Source organism: Chanos chanos, chromosome 3 (assembly GCF_902362185.1).
Source record: "Chanos chanos chromosome 3, fChaCha1.1, whole genome shotgun sequence".
In the NCBI taxonomy this organism is placed as follows: domain Eukaryota; kingdom Metazoa; phylum Chordata; class Actinopteri; order Gonorynchiformes; family Chanidae; genus Chanos; species Chanos chanos.
Window position 1 is genome coordinate 10,134,973 of NC_044497.1, and position 23,142 is coordinate 10,158,114.

The 23,142-nt window shown below is 40.9% G+C and overlaps 1 protein-coding gene across 9 annotated transcripts in view; it reads right to left on the reverse strand.

Annotated features, from left to right (window-relative positions):
• The window catches only part of eya1 (EYA transcriptional coactivator and phosphatase 1), a 30,094-nt gene extending 8,356 nt beyond the window's left edge, over positions 1–21,738 (reverse strand). The window contains exons 1-11 of one of the 9 annotated variants that reach the window (XM_030768252.1): positions 21,615–21,738; positions 20,923–20,988; positions 19,269–19,346; positions 17,248–17,314; positions 16,677–16,822; positions 15,611–15,733; positions 11,884–11,966; positions 11,310–11,496; positions 9,771–9,913; positions 7,947–8,030; positions 4,526–4,615 (exon numbers count right to left, since the gene is read on the reverse strand). In XM_030768252.1, the coding sequence (XP_030624112.1) occupies positions 4,526–4,615; positions 7,947–8,030; positions 9,771–9,913; positions 11,310–11,496; positions 11,884–11,966; positions 15,611–15,733; positions 16,677–16,822; positions 17,248–17,314; positions 19,269–19,346; positions 20,923–20,988; positions 21,615–21,738 (1,191 nt within the window). Of the gene's footprint in view, positions 1–4,525; positions 4,616–7,946; positions 8,031–9,770; positions 9,914–11,309; positions 11,497–11,883; positions 11,967–15,610; positions 15,757–16,676; positions 16,823–17,247; positions 17,315–19,268; positions 19,347–20,922; positions 20,989–21,614 lie in introns of all 9 variants that reach the window. The other 8 variants (XM_030768256.1, XM_030768255.1, XM_030768254.1 and 5 more) reach the window with 8 other exon arrangements.
• Positions 21,739–23,142: the final 1,404 nt, after the last annotated feature.

Below are 23,142 nucleotides of genomic sequence, written 5' to 3' on the forward strand. Positions count from 1 at the left end.
CTCCGGGTAAACTGCCACTAACAAACAGGTAAACCTCCACTAATTAAACCTGGAATAATAGCACATTATTCTATTTCTGCCTCATAGGTGTGAATTCCAGTCAGAGCAGGTACAAACTTGCTTTCATAAACTCTCTGAGGACCGTGGGTATCAATGGTCTATCGAGTATCAGGCATCTCCGCTTTTCATTTTTATCAGAGTTATACACATCAAGCCTTGTTGTCCTTAGATATTGTCTTGCCACTTTTTCCACATAAACGACCCCGTAGGGCAGGTGCTAAATCTCTGGATTTAACCTAAGGTGAGTAACATATTTCTTAATGCTGCTATTTGTCATCGGACTGTTAGTAATGTTATATTTTCCACAGACCCTGAACCCCTATTCCTAAAGCGAGCATGTTGAGCTCTGCTACGGGCTCTCAGGGGGATGGGGGATGATGTTGAGAGAAGATAGACAGGCCAACTTTGAAAGCACTACTTTCTCTCTCTAGTCTTTCCAAAACACATCAGCCCTCCTGCCTGGGGACTCTTCATACACTGATGGGCAGCAGACATTACCTGAGTCTGGACAAAAGGCACATTATTAAATCCGCCGAGCCAAATCGAATGTTCAAAACCCAAAGTAAGCAAAGGGAAAGTTATGATAATGACTGATTTACTATTCAAAAGAGCTGCCCGTCTATGTTAACAGAGACGGCGAATTTTCTAAAAATTTTGATAAGGCATTTGCATGTTAAGATTATAGTACCGACTATTTATACATGTATTAAAAAAAACAAGCTGACAATTAAGCTGAGTCCAATGCAAGTCCATAAATGTATTGCGTTGACAAGTATTTTTCTAAAAAAAAAAAAAAATAAATAAAAATTCAATCCTTTATCTAGTCCTCCTAACTTCAGTCAAACAGAATATTGATTCATAGCGCCTTGCTACTCGTAGCTTATTGTAAATAGAGAAGTTAGCCTGGAGGTGCTAAAAACAGCCAGGGCTTAGCAGTGTCACTGAGCTGGCCACAGGTATGTGTGTGGAGCTATCACCGAGGCAAATTTAAACCATTCCCACCTCAGGACAGCACTGCCCCGGTGTGTGTGCTGGCAACGGCCTTTGTCCTGCACACGGCTTGTGTTGTTCTCTCTCCTGGTGAGCCGCGGCCCTTCCCCACTGAGAAAGAGCTCGGCCAAGCCGAGAGCCTACCAAATTCCCACACGCAGGTCAAAGCTACGGCCAGCCAGTCTAGCACTCACTGGCTGTACAGGAATGCTTTCATCCTCTCCATTTCTCAAACTCAGGTACTGCCCGCCATATACTAGGAATAACAGCAACAATAACATTTCACAATATGTGAGGGTGGGCAGTCTGAAACAGACATTTACTCACAGGACTCCCACTGAAGACAAATATTCTGTAAATAGTCTGCATTAATTGAAAAAAAGACAATGGATTAAAAAAAAAAAAAACACACACAATGGTATCCAATTAGGATCTTCACTTGCTGAACTGGTAATCTAGCTATTTTCTTTATGCTTTTTAGAACATTTGAATTTAGAACAATTAAAATTAAAAAAAGTAACATGAATGTGAAAAATAAAGAGATTTAACAGTGACAATGAAGCAGAGTTCTATAAAATGGTTATTAAATTAATTTCTTGTTCTATATTCTATGATGAAAGGTTTTTTTTTGTTTTATATTAAAATGATATTTTATGCACTACAATAAAATAACAAACATTAAGATTTTGTTGTGAGCAGATTATCAAAATGATTGATTTTCGTATCATATGTGTTATATGTTCTGGAAATATTTCAAGGGCTCGTGAAGTTATCTCTCAGTCTAAAATATTTTTTATCCTAATAGTGGCTGCTAAAAGTCCACTTCAGAACGTCAGAGGAATGTAGAATTAATATACTGCATATCCAATCAATAAAAGGATCGTATTGCTGACAAGTGTTTCAAAAATATACGCTGTCATTGTAAAATGTTAATAATTTAGTACCGAAAAATAGGAGACTGAGTATCTATTTCCTTTTAGACTTATCTTTATTTAAAAATGGACTAACTGTTTCTGTTGATCAATGGCTGAAGTTTCCCCTTTCTTCTGCCTGGTCAGAGGTCAGACTAGCAGGGCAGTGTGTATGTGCATATGTGTGTGTGTGTGTGTGTGTGTGTGTGTGCTCCTGCCTTGCCCTGCTCTGTTGTGCCAGTGTGAGCGGAGGGAGGCAGTAAGAGACTCGTGCTAAACAGATCTCCGACATGCTTTTTCTGTATTACTTTCCTCTGTATTATTGCGGTAACATAAGCACTGACCAAATGCCATTCACACACACACGCAAACACAAGAGCAGCAACACCACACAGCACAATACTAACACTAACCACAGGAATAACAGCAGCAGCTCCACGATGCATAACTGAGTCTAAGAACACCTAAACCATTACCACAGAAAGGATGGCACTTAAAAAAAATAATAAAGCCTAAAGCGTTCATATGAAAAGTATGTTGATAGTTTCAAACAGGTGACAGTGACAAAAAATGTATACAGATTTATAATTCAATGCGTAACAGCGTGTTTCAACATAACCAGCCTTACAAATGCGCACACATGTGCACTTGTATCCGAAGGGAACGTCGGATATATAAGTATACCGTTTGTCCTTTATGTATTTGGATATAGATTAACAATCTGGGGGCACAAACTCCATTAGGCAGCTGAGTGTGCATCTGTGTTATCTGTTAAGCCACAGGCGTGTCCCTTTAAGGCTTTGACTAAATTAGATGTAGCATGTGCATTTCTGCACAGGCTTAAATATATAACTGCTGGGATGTTATTTACAGTTTGGACTGCCTTTAGTCCCATTTAGCTTACATGGGCCTGTAAATCACTGAACAGGAAACAGAACTGGCTCAACTCACTTAGAGCTTACAACGCTGCAGACTGCCTCACTGTCTTTAAGATAATTTTTCATAGATAAGATCAGAAATATTATATGATCCAATGCCTGTTTGAGAAACACATTCGCGAAGAACGCTCTTTCATATTTCAGACTCGAAACAATGTTTGCGTATGCTGACAAAGAAACAAAAACTTACTCGCTCTACTCTGCAGTGTGTCAAGTTAAGTATTCTGCTGTTTCTGTCTGCGTGCTAGTCCAGTTTTAAGAGAAAAGGCTCTGGCTTTAAAGTGTCAAAACGAGATGTAATAATTCCGTTATTGAGATAGAGCAGAAGAAAAATATGCATTGCACATTCAAATAATTTTATAGGAGGCCTGAACTGACGGTTCATCTGAGAGCAGTTTCATCACACATGAAAAGAAATCAAAATACAGGACAGATGTTGTGCAAACCACATGTAAGCTTTGTCACAAAATGCCATTTTTCAAACGATGGGGGCACATCTATTAAACAAAGTGCAGTTTGCTCAATTCTACATGGCCAAACATACGGAAATATTTAACAGCCAATTGCTGCCAATTAACTTTGATCACAACAGCTTGCAATTGGAATCTCCCCGTCACTCGGCCGTCTGAAGCAGCACAAACATTTTCTTTCTCCCTGTTCTGGGCCGAAAAAGCTGAGCGGTGCGGGTGACTAATGAAAGCTGGCAGCCTCACTACAGCTCTCTTCACACTTAAGTATCAAACAAAACATTTCCTCTCCAGCGAGGTCAGTTCTGGGCAGGACACTGAGGAAAAAGAGGGCCATTGGTATAGTGTTCAAGGCCTAGTGGGAGCTTGGCTGACCAGCAGTGCCTCCCTAAGGCTGTGCTGCTCTCAGCTAGGCTGTCCTAGCAGGCCACACTGCAGTATGTGGTGCCAAGCTTGGATTATGTTGACCCTGCCACTTGGGGTTCAGTCTTCACCGGTCGAAGCTGACACCCAGACGCATAACCATCGACTGCCCCCGGGGGCAAATTTTACACTATCTTACATGAATCGGGCCAAGCGGAGGGGCAATTTCATGCCGTGACTGAGAGGCTGTGGCCCGGGCAGCCGGCGACACTGAGCACACAGCATGACCCACAGACAGACAGAGCCCATGCAGAAACACTAGAAGCTGACAAATTGCCCCAGCCGTCGGGGGAGGGTAGGGGAGGTGGTGGGCGCAGGCTACGGAGACTGACAGCACATGTAAAATTCATCGAGTCCCATGGGCTCCAAGGTAATACTTCACCACTGTGGGACGTAAGCGAGAAATAGGCACCCTGCTATTAAATGGTTGTTGATGCTTAGGCTAAAACTTTAATGGACTGCTCTTGCTCGTAATGTAATGTATACACTCTGTTGTGACTTATCTACATCTCGGGTTAAGTCTTAAATATTATGGCAAAAAAAAAAAAAAAGGACAAAAGAAAAAAAAAAAAAGGACACACTGCTAAAGCCATCACAGAACTGGAGGAAATCTGTACACTGAGCGAGAACAAAAAGCCACGGTTCACCGACACCATAAGAAACTGAGAGCTGAATAGACAGAGTACAAAAGAAACAACCCAATGCAACAAGTGAGTAAGAAAAAAAAAACACTTACTTCTAAGTCATTGAAGAATAAGTGTGTGTCGGCCAAGTTGAAAATCATCTCTTCCATCCGCAGTCCTAATGACACAGACGTCGGAGGATCCTAAAGAAAACAAAGCATTTTTTTTTCAGAATATAAGAGTACATAGTACAATAAAAATCTTCACTAGTCAAGCATTTTTTTAGCCCCCCATCACACCGGTTTCAAAGCACACATAATAGTGGTTAAGATGTGAGTCAGGAGTTTGATTTGTACTAGACAAGGGCCGTGGTTAATTATGCCATTTTGTTTGCAGTAAAAGCTGGTCTTAGCAGGGGTGATGAACTGAGATGAGCTGGGGTCACAGTCTCATCGTAAAAACACCATTCCCCACATACTTCTTTCCATGCATCATCTCTCTGCTACCCCTACTACTGCTGCTCACTGAGGATTCAGTTCATCCTCTGCTTTCACATACCCACTGCTATCATCAGTAATGTCATTCCTACGATAACCTAGTTAGTTTACACACGTCAGCACAGTTTTTAAAGCAATGATCAAAACTGTTAAAGAAAATATCAGTCATAGCCTTCTTAATTGACCCGAACAACATTAGAGCAGCAGAATAATTACGCTCACGGAAAAGATTTGCCACTTTTCTTGAAACTGTATTTTGTTTTGTCAGTAACCCAATACAGACTGTAATAGTGATACAGTTTGGCCGTCTGAAAGACAATACAAAGAGAGGAGAGACTGCACACTAAATAGTTAATGAAACTCTGACCATGTTTTTTTCTTCTTTTCTGTTGGGAGGCTCATCTCAAGACAACATTTACTAAATAATTTTAGTTCTCCAATTGTGCGTGCGTGTGTGTGTGTGTGTGTGTGTGTGTGTCTATGACTCATTTGTTAGTGGGATGATATGTGGACTGTCTCTTCCAGCAGCTGAATACACATGATATGATCAGAGAGTGCTCTCTTTTATATAATCACACGCTTGTTAGTATGGCCTAAGGAAATACAAACATATTTCAGTTTTCAGTAGACCATCTCAGCAAGCAGTCAGAGGTGCCTCACAAGCTTGAAAAAAATTGCAGGCTTGACTGCAAAAACACATATATATTAGTTAGTGATATATTTTTTTTTAAATAAACATTTTATGTAATTACTAGGCAATTCCTCGTGTTCTCAAATTTCCAATCAACGTACTAGCACAGGACCCTCATTAAGAGAAGAGAGAGAGAGAGACAATGAGGAGATGGGGAAGAGGATTAGTCATTGTGCCCGAGAAGCCAGATATACAGCTGGGATTAGCAAGTAAAACCACCTGAAGAAACACCTGAGCTTTTTACTGATTACTTGTCATGCTCAACAATGCAAATGTTTTAACTAAGGGGCTAGACAGTGAAACCACACAAGTAGAGCCAAATGCTCCTTACAGCGCAGTTAAGATTATTAACAAAAAAAATCTTATTCTTGGTGCTGCTTCTTTTTCTAGAGGAACAGATGCCTAAATGCTTCAATGAATGACATACTGACAAGACAGTCGTGGTTGTGTCTATTTCAAGATATTTAATCGGGTCGCTCAATGTAAGTTTGACGTTGCGCATAAGAGGCTTTATAAAAGCAAGTTCGGTTGTAGGAGGAATGTAAAGTGCAGTTCCCTGGCTAGGTGAATCCTCTCCAATTAAATCTAAACAATCATTCATCAGGAGAGTTTAGAATACAAGCAGGCCAGAAGGCCAAGGAGCTGCCTCTGTCAGTGGGGCAGCTCCACCTGTTTTGGGCCATCAGAGTCAGCCACGGGACGCCAAATCCCTCCACCCCACCGTACCCCGCACCCTGCTACTCCTCCCGTCCAATGGCCACACAGCTGGCCCCAGCCATCAGCTTTATGGGAGCGAGCTGCCTTGATGCCAATTAGGATAACTGATAACCACAGCAGTGTGCTCTAATACAGCTCTATTTATAGCTACCGCTCAACAGCTCCTCAAAAACACTAGTTTGTTAACTTTTTGTTTATATCTCTGAAATAGTGAGGCTGTTTGATGACCACGAGTGGTCTGGTTATGTTGATTAAACAGAGTCTGATTTTTTCTTTTCTTTTTCTTTCTTTTTTTTGTTTTGTTTAATGTGATTCAGTATCTGCGTTGGTTTAATAGGAATTCTGGTTTGAGCGGAGTGTCAGCATGTTTTGAGCGAGCCATGGTAGAGAGGGGCTGGCTGTCATATTCTATATGAAGGGTGGCTGTGAGAGTGGACTCTATGAAGTCAGGAGGTCTTCCTGTAGCAGAGGGGTGTGCTGGCAGTTTGGGGAAGGGGAGGCCCAGGCTCCAGCCTGCAGCACTGACTTTAGGCCTCCCTCTACCCAGCATGCTCGGCTAAGCTAAAGTAAATAAACACTGCAGGGTCAGGGGGCAGAGCTCCTTCACCCTTAAAACAAAACACCACCCCCATCAAACACCCAGACTCCAGAACAAAGGGAGCGCACTGACCATAGGGACCAAGTCTACCGACATATGAGCACTCCTGTCATTCACTTCAGCGAAAAGAAAAGAAACTCCTCATGAACCTCCACCAAGGCCCGTCAACAGTGTGAATTATGGTTCGACAGAGGACAGTAAATTAGAGCACTCTAAAATGAAGCAGCATGTTAGAATTAAGGGTACGGTTTAAAGTGAACGGAGAGAGAGAAAAATCATAATCTGGTGCATCTAGTCATTCTGAGTTAAACAAACATATGAGATCAGGGCAAAGCCTGAGAATTGAGAATTGCCATATTTCCCAAAATGTTTGTTTTGAAAGTTTAAATTTAGATTGGATGGTTTGCATGAAACAACAAATACAATGACCTAAAAAAGTAAACTTTTTCTTCATAAACTTATTCATAACCCTGTGGATCTTGGTAATTTCTCAAAAAAAAAAAATCCATAAAGGCTATGTGCATCTTGTCATGTTGCATTTCTCCTCATGGGATTCCATTCATTATGTAAACCACAACAATGTATGCTTAAAACAAAACAAAACATAGCCACAGACGAAAGTTTATTCTCGTCTGAGGCAAAGTAAGCTCCACATGGAAGTTGTAGCGAGTTAATCTTGCTGAGAGGGCAGGTCTGGAAAGCACTTAATTAAACTAATAATGTACCATATCTGAAGGACAAAAAAAAAAAAAAAAAGAAACCCTTAAGAAGTGTCAATGGACATTTACAGGGCAACTGCTTTATGCTCCACGCCTTAACCAGCCACATATCTCACACAGCTGCTGGTCAACTCAAATGCTTGGGAGGCCTCATTGGACCTATTAAAAAAAGAAACAATTATCTGTACTCTGAATTCCCCTTCGCTGAGGCATGTATACAAACCAACCCTTTTCTGTATGTTTTTCCAAGCTCTCTTTCAATATTCATATGTTTGCTGATAAAACAGGCAGTCAGAGTCTAATGTCACTTACCCTTCCAAATCTGTTGGCATAAGACCCAGTGAGCAAGGAATGGAAAACGATGATAGTCTCATCTAAGTCCCAGATGAACACGCGCTGGAAAAGAAAGAGCAAAATCAATGGTGCACTCTGTAGCGTGCAAGGTGATCTCCCCATCAATAAGAAGGGCGCATGTATTTATGTGCCATGGGATGGTGATACATTTGCTGGTCACCATAGCACCCCACCTCCTCCTCCACCACCAGCACCAGTAGCACCACCACCACACACTACACAAAATCCATTTTTGCCCTCTACATTAAAACAATCAATAACGACAAACTAATTAACTCGATATGTTAACATGCTATGACGTCAGCTCTATAAGAGGTGCTATTAGATTCCTGAACTTAGCTTCATATTAATAAAAAGTTAAAGGTGTTATTCATTAATCATGACAAGTCGCTTATTATAAGAACTCATATTAATACTACTGGCCACATGGTCACTTGAAAAATATTGCTACTGTTTTGAATGCCTCTGTGATGTTGAATGCGCCTCCAATAGATGAATCCAGCAAGAAGTAAGTTACTTGTTTTCTGTGAAAGTGCTGTTTTTTTATCCACAAAAAAATCCATATGGTTCTATGGTATATGGCTGTATGCATAACAATTACCCTGGTGAATTCTACACTTACTCAAAATTAGAAAACACAAATAAGCACAATGTAATCATATTTGTCAACACGTGATTAAAATACAGACATGAATTATATCCATCTTACAACGACGTTCTTCTTCAAAAGTTTGTGGAAAAAAACAGTTGTAACTACCGGTGGATTTCATCAGCTGATATATAATCTGGTGGTGTTATGTACGTGCATGTGCTTCTGTTAGTACGGTGTCAGTATGAAAGAACTGTTTGTACGGTGTGTGAGAGAGCTGTTAGTACAGTGTGTGAGAGTCAGTGTGAGAGAGCTGTTAGTACAGTGTGTGAGAGTCAGTGTGAGAGAGCTGTTAGTACAGTGTGTGAGAGTCAGTGTGAGAGAGCTGTTAGTACGGTTAGTACAGCTGTTAGTACGATGTGTGAGAGTCAGTGTAAGAGAGCTGTTAGTACAGTGTGTGAGAGTCAATGTAAGAGAACTGTTAGTACAGTGCGTGAGAGTCAGTGTAAGAGAGCTGTTAGTACAGTGCGTGAGAGTCAGTCTAAGACAGCTGTTAGTACAGTGTGTGAGAGTCAGTGTAAGAGAACTGTTAGTAGGGTGTGTGAGAGTCAGTGTAAGAGAGCTGTGAGTACAGCGTGTGAGAGTCAGTGTAAGAGAACTGTTAGTACAGTGCGTGAGAGTCAGTGTAAGAGAGCTGTTAGTACAGTGCGTGAGAGTCAGTGTGAGAGAGCTGTTAGTACAGTGCGTGAGAGTCAGTGTAAGAGAACTGTTAGTAGGGTGTGTGAGAGTCAGTGTAAGAGAGCTGTTAGTACAGTGCGTGAGAGTCAGTGTAAGAGGGCTGTTAGTAGGGTGTGTGAGAGTCAGTGTAAGAGAGCTGTTAGTAGGGTGTGTGAGAGTCAGTGTTAGAGAGCTGTTAGTACAGTGCGTGAGAGTCAGTGTAAGAGAACTGTTAGTACAGTGCGTGAAAGTCAGTGTAAGAGAGCTGTGAGTACAGTGCATTAGAGTCAGTGTAAGAGAACTGTTAGTACAGTGCGTGAAAGTCAGTGTAAGAGAGCTGTGAGTACAGTGCATTAGAGTCAGTGTAAGAGAACTGTTAGTACAGTGCGTGAGAGTCAGTGTAAGAGAGCTGTTAGTACGGTGCGTGAGAGTCAGTGTAAGAGAGCTGTTAGTACGGTGCGTGAGAGTCATTGTACCTCAAGGTCAGAGTCAGGAGGCGGAGATGGGTTATTGTTCCTTCTTCCCCGGCCACGTGACTTTCCATCTGAGGCCCGACGCAATCGATCTGAATCTGAATCTTTAATGGGGGTTGATGGACTGTGGATTGTACTGTACTCTCCTGAAAAAAATAAGGTATATCAAAAGAGGGAAATAAAAAAGGCTTTCACCTTCAAAACTGAACAGTATAGCTGGATCCATTTACCTCGCTAAGGAGCCTACATTGTAGCTACCGCCCACGTGCTCTAATATGCTGTTTATCTGATCCCCTTACACCCTTGATACCATTTAGGAAATGATAACGGCTAAGGGGAGTGTGGTGTGGTGGGCCTCCATTGTCTGGAGAGCATTCCTTAATTACTTGACAGTGCTCTAAGGCAAGGGCCTAGGCTTTTATAAGCTATTGGAAACATAAGTGCCAGTTTAAAGAAAAAAAAAGTCAAGAAGAGAAAATAAACAAGTCATTTCCAATGGCCCAAAGAACAACAGAAGTAGTGCATTCTGTGGATGTGCCAGAATGTTGTTTATGTTTAGCATCAAAGGCCAAAACAATCTAGTTTATCACTGTACTTTTTTATATAAAAAAAAAAACAACCTTGCAATTTTCAGTGTTTGCTTCTGCGGGGAAATGGGGTGAAACTGACTGTAAAACAAATTCCACTTGTGTGTTTTATAGGTTGTCAGTTTTGTGTAAGTTTCTATTATTGTTAAGTCAGTTTGTGGTAAAAGAGCCCTCGGCGTTACTACCCCTGTAAGGCAAAAATGGTTTTACACCAAAAACTTGCTATGTTTCCCCTGGCTCACGATGCAAAAGCAAGGATCCAAATGGATTAGCAAATAAATGATCTAATGGGCACCAATACAGAATTACTGTGATCTCATACTTGTCCCATTTGAAAAATGAATTTGTTAATTATTTCCTAGTAACTGGCAATAATATGTCAACACCAGCCACAGGATGCAGGATTAGTCACAGGTGACATTGTTCTGTTTTGTCTGTATGTAGTTTTTCCTCGGAAAGGTTAGATGACAACATGTCTTTATTCAATGACTGCTGGTGTTTTGCCATTGTGCTCCATGCGTAACAGTGCCATTAGCATGACTCAAGGCCTAATTCAATCATGCCACCATAAAACTGCTGCAGTGACCAATAAATATTTAGAGAATTGCCATTACACAAGAGTGGTGCCAGGACCCTTTTCCCATCAGACAATATTATCGGACATAGATATAAACCAATTTTCTTGTTTTTTTCCCTTTTCCTTCACTTGATCAGGCAATGGCAAGCTAATGTTGTCCTTTAAATAGCAGGTAACACAGTGGGTTATTTGAATGTAGACCTTATGCTGTGAATAACAATGCTGCCTTTAACACTTAATGAGGCACTAAAACTGTGCTATTAGGTTGGGTGCTTCAGGAATTATGGGGACAAAGCAAATAAGGAATTCGAAGTGTAGGACACCATGTCAAACATATACTTGCAATCCAGACATGCTGAGACAGCTAAGATCTCCTACCTGCAGGCTGCTCCGTCAGGGCTTGGCTGGTGATGCCAGAGGGGGGCTCCTGGAGGGTGTAGGTGGCAGTGGTGGAGGGCGTGGTGGGGCTGGTGTTGTTACTCGTCATGTACGGGGAGGTGTATGGGGAGCTGTTGTAATACTGTGCGTACTGACCTTGGCCAAATGCTGGGTATGTGGGGTAATCCTGAAGAAAGACGTCGGGGCAGTAATGTGAGATTGCACTGCTACAATGCTGCTACTTCACAGTGCAGATTCCAAAACATAAATGCGAACATATGTCTCTTGTGTCCTACATCTGGATAGAGATCTGTCTTTTTTCCCCCCTATGGCATAATTCACATGAGCATAGAGCGTTCGATAATCTTTCTCTCCAACCGTCAAGCTATTCTGAATGATTCATATCTCACGGATAATATGCAAGTGCTCTCAACTCCCGTAAGACTGCTCAGGGGAGAACACTCATGCCAGTACATTATACCCTCATGAAAGCTACAATCCTTCAAAAATGATGACTGTATGATGTACTTTGATTACGAATGAGATATTGTATTCAGTGAAAGGAACAGGCTACCTGTTGTGTGCTATTGAATCCAGTTGAATTTGTGAGGGAATTGCTTCCTGCATACAGTCCTGATGTTGTTGTAAAACTGCCTCCTACAACAAAAGAAAGAAACATAACGGTAAGTTATTTCTGCGTTTGCAATACCAAACCGAAAAAGAAGCCAAAGCAATATAGTGTAGTAACTATTCAGATATAAAATCTGCTTAAGTCTTTCCCATCCCCTGACGGCCATTATTCAGAGGGCCATAAAATGGTGCAGTAGTATCGAAGATGTTTTAGGGGAAATGAAGGTATGGAAGAGTAAAAGACTAAACAATTAGAAGTCAATGAATGAGGCTACTTTTCTGTAAAATGGGGCAGCGTGAACTGTAAAACAAGCTAAAACAATTCAAATGCATGAAGACAAAGGTTTGCGGGTAAATGGGGGCATAGGGGAGGGGCTAGAATAGTAGCCTTATCTCTGTGCTTTTCTCTCGTTATCACCGATTGGATCTTGGCCGATGGAGAAGAAAACGAAGAAAGAGAAGGAGAGGGGTGGAGTCTGGTCTCTCATCCATCCCTAGCCCTTACAATGACAGAAACAGTGGCACTGTTGTGTGGGGGCTGCTAGGGGGGTTTGCATAGGGGAAGGAGCAGGGAGGGGGGCTGGGTCTCTCCTCCAACATCCTGTCCAATGAATATGTATGTCTGTCTTCTTTTCACAGAGTTAGGTCTGCTCAAAAGAGGCACCTTTTGGGTAATTAAATCCCCTGAATGGAGATAACATCTAATGACTTAATAATACACATGACATGAGTTACGGAGTCTGAGAAAGCCTAAGGGGGTTTAACCCTGGAACCAAACTTCGACTCTTAACAAAAACCTCACCTGATGTCAACCTCTGCTCAAAGGAGACATCACTGTCCACAAAAGTTATTAAATGGACTTTTAACAGCAAAAAAAAAAAAATGCTTGTTTGTTTATTGAGTACATTCCTGAGACCCTTTCACTCTAGTTAAAGTCATTCTGTAAAATCTAAATTGTCACTCAAACAACTCTTTCTGTTCAGTAATATTCACAAACCTGAGTTTATAAACAGTTGCTCTGTTCTACCACTTGAAGTTCCACTAGTCAAAAGACCAGAAGTGAGACCTCACAGAGGCATTGTGAGCAATGTTATCTTGAAGCTCCTCTTCAGTTATCACCGACTGCCCCCCATGAAAACGCACAAGAGATTCATTTACTGTGCTTAAATAAGAGCGTAATTACACCTTTGTTCAGGGAAACAAACAGAGCCAGAGCCTTTCATCCTCTGGTCATCACTGCCATCAGGGGAGGCCCCCCAGACCGTAACAAACGTAAAGCAGCTTTCATTGTGCGCCAATGTGTGGCTGAGCCAGCCAACGGAGGCTTAAGCCAAACACTACTATGTCTCCACGGTTAGAGATCTCTCTCATTCATCTAAGTGCCTCTACACAGGCAAGACACAGCACAGAGTAGATGTCTTCTTTTTATTTATTTTCAATTTTCACCTCTTAGTCTCACTCTCTCTCTATCGTGGCATGGGGGCAGTTCCAAAACTGTGAATTTCTTTCAAAGGCTGTTCACTCCCTCACATAAAAAGCAAACACATCGAACTCCTGTTGCACAACAAATTAGCTAAATCCACAGTTCAGAAAGTCATAAAAGATCAGGCTCGCAGGACAGCGGTTGACTCTGGGGAGAGTGTGGAGCCACATAAAAGAAAAGAGACCCCCCCTCTGGCCCTTGAAGAATGGCTCCATGCTGGGAGAAGGCTGGCCATTCCCAGGGGGGCTCTCCACCAACCCCCACCCTCCCCCCAAAAAACCTCTACCCTGCTCCAGCTAGCTCACTCAAGTCGAGACATTGGCCCGCCTTCTGGCCCTCCAATTGGGAGTCCATTTGCTCTGCTTGATCAGTCTTCTTGCCATGGGCTGTGTCTATCATCAGTGCACAATATTTGTAGCAGAAGTTTGTATGCCTCTCATGGGAGTAGGCTATCAAGTCCAGATGGGCTTCTTTAAAGGCAGACCTCAGCCCACTGCTCATACTCTGTACAGAATGGGGGGAGCTCAATTATTGTTGTAATTAGCATCTGCTCAGAATAAAATCATTGGAAGAACCTTGTCTTTCTGCCATTCTTTTAGCCTTTGTACTTGTGGAAAAGTAATTAAGTTCTAATTAGGCATGACAATTGCTAATTAAATCCTGATTTATATGAGGATGCAATAAATGAAAAGTACACAGGGATTCCTACATGTCCTGAGACAAAATTAAATTAAATTTGACATTGAATTTAAACCACTTGCATTTTAATATCTCCAAAATCTTGAATATTTTTAAAGCTTAAGTGAAACTGAAATATAGTTTTTAACTCCAAACATTTGCATCCGGTGTGTTGCGGCAAGAAGGGAACTCTCTACCAAACAGAAAAAAAAAGAAGAGAAAGAAGAAGAAAAAAAAGAACATTATAATAAATTAAGAGTAAAAGTGAACCTAAACCCCTGAACCTAAAGCCCTGTTCAGGCAATTTAAGATCACCAGTGTAGTAACCCGCCAGACTGTCATGCAATCAGACATGAAAGAGAAGTGTAAAAACATTAATCTAATAGTAATCTCTCTGACAGCTGGGCACAGACTGGCCATGCAGACACTGGTCATGTCTGGGGAAGGTATCAAATGGTGTGGTCCTCTACCCAAACCAGGCCACTCTGTCCTGGACCCTTTCTCTTGGACTGGACTTGTCCAATCAATACACTTCTAAGAGTAACATGATGGCGGTTTAGTCTGGCCTGTTTAATGGTCATCTGTCATCTGACTGGACTGTAGATTCCTAATGTGTTTATTGCGCCGTGGGGTGAAGGAGTAGGAGCCTGAGGAGACATTCAGCTGTCTCTAAGGAGAGGCCCGTCCTGGCACAGAGAAGGCAACGCTCACAAGACAAATGGCCATATAACACTGTCATCGTGACTTAGAGCATGGTGCTTGGAGAAGAGCGTGACATCCCGGTGCGACTCGGGCGGATGAGAGCCGGTAAAGTCGCGCGGCAGCAGAGAGCATTTAGTTAAGTGTGGAAAAGGAGCTCCTTCAGGCCCATCTGCCACTGAGGCAGCTTGTTATTTATTGTGAGATGCTCTGGAGAGTTTTCAAAACCATGTGGAGATGTTTCTACTGTCACACATTATCTGGGGTTGAGAGAACACAAAGCAGCGCTAACTGTGAAAGGCTGCCGAGCGCTGGAGGCGAAAGGCATTGGCCCAAGTCACAACTGTGACACAGTCCTTCACAGAGACTCTGGGTGGCATCTGGCCTGAAGTGTGTTTAAAGTAGTATGAGAATCTGACTTCTATTCATCAGATTCAAGGACAAGAACTCCTTGTGTTTCCTCTTAAACAAACACACTTAAGCAGATCCACTGTAAAACATTAAGCCTAAACATGTCGAAAAGCACCAGTCTGTCTTTACAATAAACGGAGTGAGAGACAGAGAGAGAGAGAGGGAGAAGAGAGAGAGAAGAGAAGAAGAAAAAGCTGACCCTTCTTTTTCCATCTGTGTTGATTTCTCTGAGGCCTAACAGAAAAAAGACTGTGCCTACATTTGGTCCTAATGCAACCATCTGTTTGGGGATGTTATGAATCGGTCCGTGCCTGCCATTAATTGTCTAGCTCTTTGAAGGGCATGGAGAGGGACGGTGTCTTGTTTTTGCCACTTTGTGTCTTTGAGGAGAGCTCCTGACCTTGCATCTGGTAGCTGTAGGGTGCTTGTCCCGTCTGTGGTGTGGAGAAGCTGGAGCTGTAGCTCAGAAAGCCACTCTGACCCGGAGACTGGGCCTGTGGCAGGCCGCCCTCTGTCTTGATGCCTGCCCACAATGGACCTAAATCAGTTAGTGACACCAGAGCAATATGATGCACAGTCCTCAGTGTCACTGCCTCCAAGTCAAACAACACAGCAATCAATGTAAATGCACATACTGGCTTTCTCAATAGGCCATGGCTCGGCCTAACAACAGAACAATTCACTGATAAGACTGAAAAATTTGGCTCAAGTAGCTTGAGACCGCTGTATATTGTGAAGGTACAATGCAAAGAGTTCCCAGAACTTTCTGGTCAGTGTTAAAGGTAAGCCGCCTTTTGCTTAGGTTGACCCGGGCCCAGTAAACAGTTGTAATTTGCTCCCACTCAAACAAGCATCAGAGATCCCCTTTGATATTTTCTGACATAATGCAGTATCAGTGCTCAGCGTATGTATTTTCACTGAGGTTAAAGCACTTTGAATCCTTATGACAAACAAAGAATATTTTCTGCTCTGTATTCTGTTCTCAAAGTAGCTTTGTAAACTGTTTCTTTGTTTTGGAATTTTGTCTTTGTAATCTTTGACATCTGTCTGTCTGGCATAAAATCCGTGACTGTTGTTTTGTTGAGTTACAGGGTGCAGGTAGAAACCAACAGCTCAGCAGGGTTCTTGATTTCAGTTGAGGGTGGGAAAACACAATGTCCTGATGTCAGCGTTATCATAACGCAAATGAAGGGTTAAAGGAGAACCGTTTCTAGGTGACTCAAAGTACATTGATACTGTCTGTAACAACAGGCAGTAGGTCAACAGAAAAAAAAAAAAGAAGAAGAAAAAAAAAAACCAAACTTGTTGACTCTGTTGTTGACAGACAAAATTGACTTCATAAAAGCTTATTGTAACTTCTGTGTCTGCATGAGTTAAAGGCAAAGAGAATCTTGGTAGAACATATGTAATGGAGAAGAACAGAACAAAGGAGAATATCCTCTTTTTTTTTTTTCTGGCGTATTTACCATAGGCTGGAATTCCATAGGGCTGCCCTGGCTGAGGGTAGGTAGCGTATGCTGCGGCTTGCTGCATTCCTGTGGTGTACTGCGTCTGGCCATATGCAGCCATATTTTGGGACGAAGGAGTTGGAAGAATATGTGGATAAGGTCTGCTATTTGAGAAGAGAGAGAGAGAGAGAGAGAGGGAGAGAGAGAGAGAGAAAGAAAAGTGAAATGGGAGGAACACATTTTGCTCAAAACCATAATGTGAAGTTTGTTCACTGACAAATTCTTTGTGATTCTGCTACTTAATCGTAAATATTAGGGCAAGCTGTTAAAAAAAAAAAAAAAAAAAAAAACCAGAAAAAAGAAAAGATAGCTATCGACTGGCAGGCTGATATATGTTGCAAAAGAATAATAAATCACAAAGGAAATTTTTGCAAGATAATAATTACAACAGATTTTGGGGTATGCAAGCTGCAGACATCAATGAAAACAAAGCTGCTGGAGAGTTCAGATCTCGCAGAAGGATCTAATTAAAGCTCCAAATGAAGTTGGATGCTGCTTATTTTTTAAAGAAAAATAAAAGAAGCCTTACTTGGAAGGGTAAATCTGTGGAGAGAACTGGTGAGTTTGTCTTGGGCTGAAGCCACTAGTTCCAATAGCTGTGGAGAGTTATAAAGAAAAGAGGCAAGCACATATTTAAACATTAAAAAATAAGGTAAATATTATTCTTTGCCAACAGAACTTCTGGAATCCAAGGAAACAGTAATTACATTGCATTACTCTATTTATTTCGCTAACCTTATTTAAGGTTGAAAAATGGAGAGTAATAATGAAGGAAAATAATCAGGTAATACGTGAGTTTTTCTGCTGACCAGCATATGTCTCTGAAGGACCCTTACAAGGAATGATGGAAAAGTCTGGTGTCAACTCACATGCACACGCGCCTGCACACACACACACACACACACACACAGGCAGGACTGATTCATGGCTATGCTTGTGGTCTTGGTCATTGGAGGCACGTAAGTATAAGCCATGAGAAAGTGACAGCACTGATTACAGGTAACTACCACGCATAATCAGTCCCTCATTAGAGGACTCACCAGCTCTGGGGCCCCTAGCTCTTAATAACACTTTGGAACTCTGTTCTGAAAACATACAGACTACTGTGCAAAAGGAACTCTTTTGAAGTACCTCCAAGAGCTAGTCTGAGAACTTTGGTGTCCCTTTATGTGGCTATTAGAGCTTTTCCCCATTAGATTGTGTTGTAAAAAAAAAAAAAATCATACAAAAAATAGTTTTGAATCTTTATACTAACAACAACAAACACAGCAACACTACTATTACTACTACTACTACTACTAATAATACCAGATACAATATTAATAACATGAATATTACTACTACTACTACTACTGCCACTACTACTACTAGTACTACTACTAACAACAACAACAACAACAACAACAATAATAATAATAATAGTTGTTGTGGTTGTGTGATCATCAATAAATACTAAGTGATTTGAGTAAATGCAGGACTATTACTTATTGTTCTGTTTCCAGGTGGACTTTATTTCTCTGGTGCAGTGATTATAACAGCCCCTCACATATCTGTAATTGGTTCTGACATGTAAAGTAAGGATTTTGTTCAGGAGCAAAGTGCAATAGGAACTGTCTGCTTGAAGCCCTGAGACACACTATTAATACTATGGCCTTTTCCCTGAACATCAGCACCTGTCTCCAGACAAAACCCTCCACTTCTACTCAGCGCTCCTACTCTTTCTCCCTTGTGGACCTGGGTTTAAAATTACTACTTTTCATTAATACTGTCAGAGGCAGAAGTCATAGCAATGATTTATGTACGCTTAACTTTAACATATCAGATACTTAGTCAAACAGGTAGGGAAATAAGACAAATTAGCAGGAACCTAATCCTCCATACAGTGGATTTACATTTGCTTTGTAAGTGTGATGAGCGGAGGCCAGAGCAGATCATTTTTACGTATGTTTTAAGTTAATAACTGTTAAAGTATAAGAGACAAAAAAAAAAAAAAATCAGCTAAAAGCTTACAAGCTATTCCTTTTTTTTTTCTCTCCTGGACGTACAGTTTTACTTAGCTTTACTTAACACAGCATCTCTATCATATGTTTACTTAACACAGCATCTCTATCATGTATTTACTTAACACAGCGTCTCTATCATGTATATTTTGTTAACTCTTGTTGTCTGTATGAGTCGTGGTCATGTTCCGTCTGAGGGGGTGATGGAGTGTGAGGGCCAGCGGGACGCCATGTCAGTTGACTGGAAGAGTGGGCTCTGAGAACACTGGGTCATAACTCAAGCCCGCTGGCATGAGAACTGAGCAAGAGACTCACTCTACTGGCGCTTTAGCAATAGGGACACTTCCTGGGCCTCTGCTTATCAGCCAACCATCTCTGGGCTCATCTCCCACTAATCAGTTCAGCAGCTGTGTCTGTGTGTGTATATGTGTGTATGTGTGTGTGTGTGTGTGTCTGTCTGTCTGTGTGTGTGTGTGTGTGTGTGTGTGTGGTATCCAATCTCCCCCACACCTCTTTCCCCCTATCCCCAAATCCTCTCCCACCCCCTCACCTGATCCTGAGAAGCTGTCTAGAGAGCCGTCTGCTACAGAGGTGGCGATTTCACTGCTGCTCATTGGCTCTGTTTTAACTGCAAACAAAGAGGCCACACCATCACTGACACAGCATAACAAGCCCAAGCCCCTTCTCCACATCTCCCAAACAGGATCTAGAACTAACATTGTCTCATTTTATACAAAAGGCTCCAGATTTATTTACGTAATGTGCCAATACAGAAGATGGTGCAAGCATTATAAGGAAAAAAACCGCAGAGACTCTAATATTTATAATATCCCTCAATCATTTGTTAAAAACGTTATTAAAAAATTATAGCCTGTCAGAGGGTGAGAAAATGTCACTGTCTACACATGAAACATGGATAAAGTGAGTTCTTAAGTAAATGCGAGTACACTGTTCTAATCAATTGACTTGGGGATGCAGGCAACAATTAAATGCTTAAATCTTCAGTAAACAACAGGGAGGCTTCCCCATTAAATACAAGGCATGTCTGCTGTTGACTTTACAAGCACAAAAGCAGCAGTCAAATTTTTTTCTTTTCTTTTTTTAAAGCCTGTAAGGGCCAAGTCTTTTCAGTCTACAAATGTATAACATGCATGATACAAAAATTTTAAAAGCAAAAATCAAAGCTTTTAGAAATCAGCAAAAAAAAAAAAAAAAACCCAGCAACTAATTAATGTCAAATCTTAATTACCCATTAATAACCTTTTTATCATTTTGATTGCTTACCCCAGGTTTATATGTGGCGTCAGGGGAAAAACAGGCAAAAATAGACAGAATCATTTGAGTAAAAGTCCAGTGGAATGCATGGACGTGCAGTATAATTGAAATGTCAAGGCAATGTAGTGTGTATAAAATGGTTATGAGTCTGACCCGAGTGCTCAGAACTACAGTAAAGGCAGTGGGGAGACAATTTCACAGCTAGCTGACTGCCCTGGATCTTTGAAATGAATCCACTCCACCTCGGAAGGCGGGAGAGATTGGGGGGGGCGGGGGGGGGGGGGGGTAGAGGGAGGTGGAATGGGGGGGGTTGAGTAGGAACTTTTATGAAAACAAATTTCACTATGTGGGTATAGAGTCATGCCCACTGCAATCCCTCATGGTTGTGGAGGCCATTGGCTTGTCATGTTGAACATGTTTCGGCTATGCTCAGTTCTCTGAAGAACATATGTTGATGTGAAGAGCGGGGGAATACACACACCAACATTTCCCCTTGAAGGTCTGAGAAAATAGTGGCACAGTGCATGCACAAACTAGCACACTCAAGTCGCCGCATACCACACATAACCACTTTCCTCAGGAAACAGTGGAGGACATCAAAATGAAAACTAAAAGCACATTACACGTATCCACAAGTTTACCATTCATTAACACTGGAATCAAAGCCAGTCTCAAACCATGCTTCAAATAACAGATTTAAAATAGAGCACAACAAATAATCCAAATAGTTTCCTAATGAAAGGCACAATAGTTGAAGTGATGTGAATAATCATGATCTTCACAAAATGTCAATTTGGGGTAATTGTCATTTTATAATCCATACAGGAATAATAGAAATGAAAAAAGAGAAAAGAGTTTCTTTTATTTTTTTTTCTTTTACTATAACACCAAGTATTGTCCTTTCATTGTATCACCAGAACTGCACAAACCTGCAGCGGACTGTGAACTAGAACTTAACAACCAGTCAGCTGTGGTAAGCATAGTGATGTTATCACCTATGGGGGAGAAAGAATGGCACAGGACACATGACAATCTGCAGGGTTTCTTCACTGAATAAAAGGAACACTAAACCACAGGTAAGATAACATTACAGCACATACACAACACTTGACTGAAAAAAGAAAAGAAAAAAACAAGTCTAAGTATACATGGGACAAAATTTTATCTGTTAAGAAAATCCTGGTACAGGACAAGCAGGTGTTTTTTTTAATACTCCTGTAAGGTCTCAAATAAAACTACAAGCATCTAAAGGCTTTTAGAATATCGGCAGTTACGGTGAAAAAAATCATGCGGTTTTTAATATGAATGGCTTTAATAGATCACGTTTCCACGAGCAGATTATCCTCTTATTCACCCAGGACTAAGTTTATTTCAATCCACCTTTCAAATAGGAAACAGATCATATTTTCAAGAGACCAGCACTTGCAGACATTTTACTACGACTGAACTTTTCACAAGTTAACGGAGGCATAAACACTACACAGGAGGAGGGAGAAGGTTAAAAACATTTTACTTTCTAGTGCTGTAAAAGAAAAAGAAAAGAAAAAAAAAAGCGGTCATTGGTTCACGTTAATTGCAAATAACATAGGCCAGTCAGTGGTAAGGGGTTGGGTGAACATACCTTCAGTGCCATTTGGTGTCATGGAATTGTTATTGATATGTGAGTTGTCAAGGTTGGGACCATTAGGGGATTCGCTGCTTCCACTTACTCGGCTGTGCGGACTAGCTAGATCCTGCATTTCCATAGACCTGAGGAGAGAAACACGCGCCATTTCACGCATCCAATTAGAAGTCATTACTGAGAAACACACAAGAAGAAATATTTACCTGAAGTCACAAAAATTCTTTTCGGTGTGTTTCAGATATATTCCAGAGTCAAAAAGCTGGAAAAAAAAAAAAAAAAAGAGAGAGAGAGAGAAAAAAAGAAAAAAAAGAGAAAAAACTAAGGATCTGACATTACTTTGGGGATGAAAAAGTATTTCAAAAGTAAAAGAAAAATAAAGAAAGGAAATCCAGCACAAAACATTTAATCACACCAAACAAAAATTCCCAGCAACATTCCAGAGCTAAAGGAATAGATAGAGTACATACATGGAAATGAGACTTTCCCTCAGGCATGTCAAATGATATTTGACACATTTAGCAAATGATGACTAACCCTGATGATTGACAGACTGGTTGATTTAAGGCATGAATAATTAACAAAGTTGTAAAATGAGCATCATCATTTTCAACACATATTCCCCCCCCCTCTGGAGCTCTGACTCAGTCTTTGATTTGCGGCTGTACTAGATGTGCAGTACAAAGGGCTGTGTTTAGGGTAATTGTGAATGCTCATGCCTCAATAACAGAGAACGAGGAGTTCACGAGGCATTTTGTTTGCTCTGGCAAGCCCCTTAATTGTTTCTCTGTTTATATACTGAGGTCCACGCCATTGAAAACAACATTCTATCTGCTCAGTTGTGCACTCAGGATTTTTATTATGCATAACAAATGGGAGTGAGATCAGGCCAGCGAGTACAGAAAGCATAGTTACAAATTCAAACACGCTTTCCTCTTTGTGACCATTTAAAACGCATTATTGCGCTAATTACATTACAGCAAGACATTTCACTGGCCTAACCAAACGCATTCAAAAACTCTAAATGCATCTGTTTTCATACATGTCTAGCTTTTCTAAGAAACAACAGATTAAATCTATATTTTAGAACAAAAATTCATCATTCACAAAATATTTTAGCTTAGATAAATCAATAAGCTAAATCTACTTTGCCATATATTACACAATGATTACTCTTATAATGATAATAATAATAATAATAATAATATTAATAATAATTATTATTATTATTATTATTGTTGTTGTTGTTGTTGTTATTACTATTATTACTGAAATATGTTTAAATGTTCTTGTATAATTCAGAGACATTTGCAAATTATCTAAAAATATTTAACTTAAAAGTAAAAAGTATTTAACAAAAGTAAAGGCAACATAGCAGAAGAGTTCTGAGTAAATCCCTCTGCACATACAGACACAGACATGGACACACATACACATACACAAACACACACACACATACACACTTGTTCTAGCCCTTGTTCTCTTTCTCTCTCTTTCTCTCTCTCTCGCTCCCACTCTCTCTTTCTTT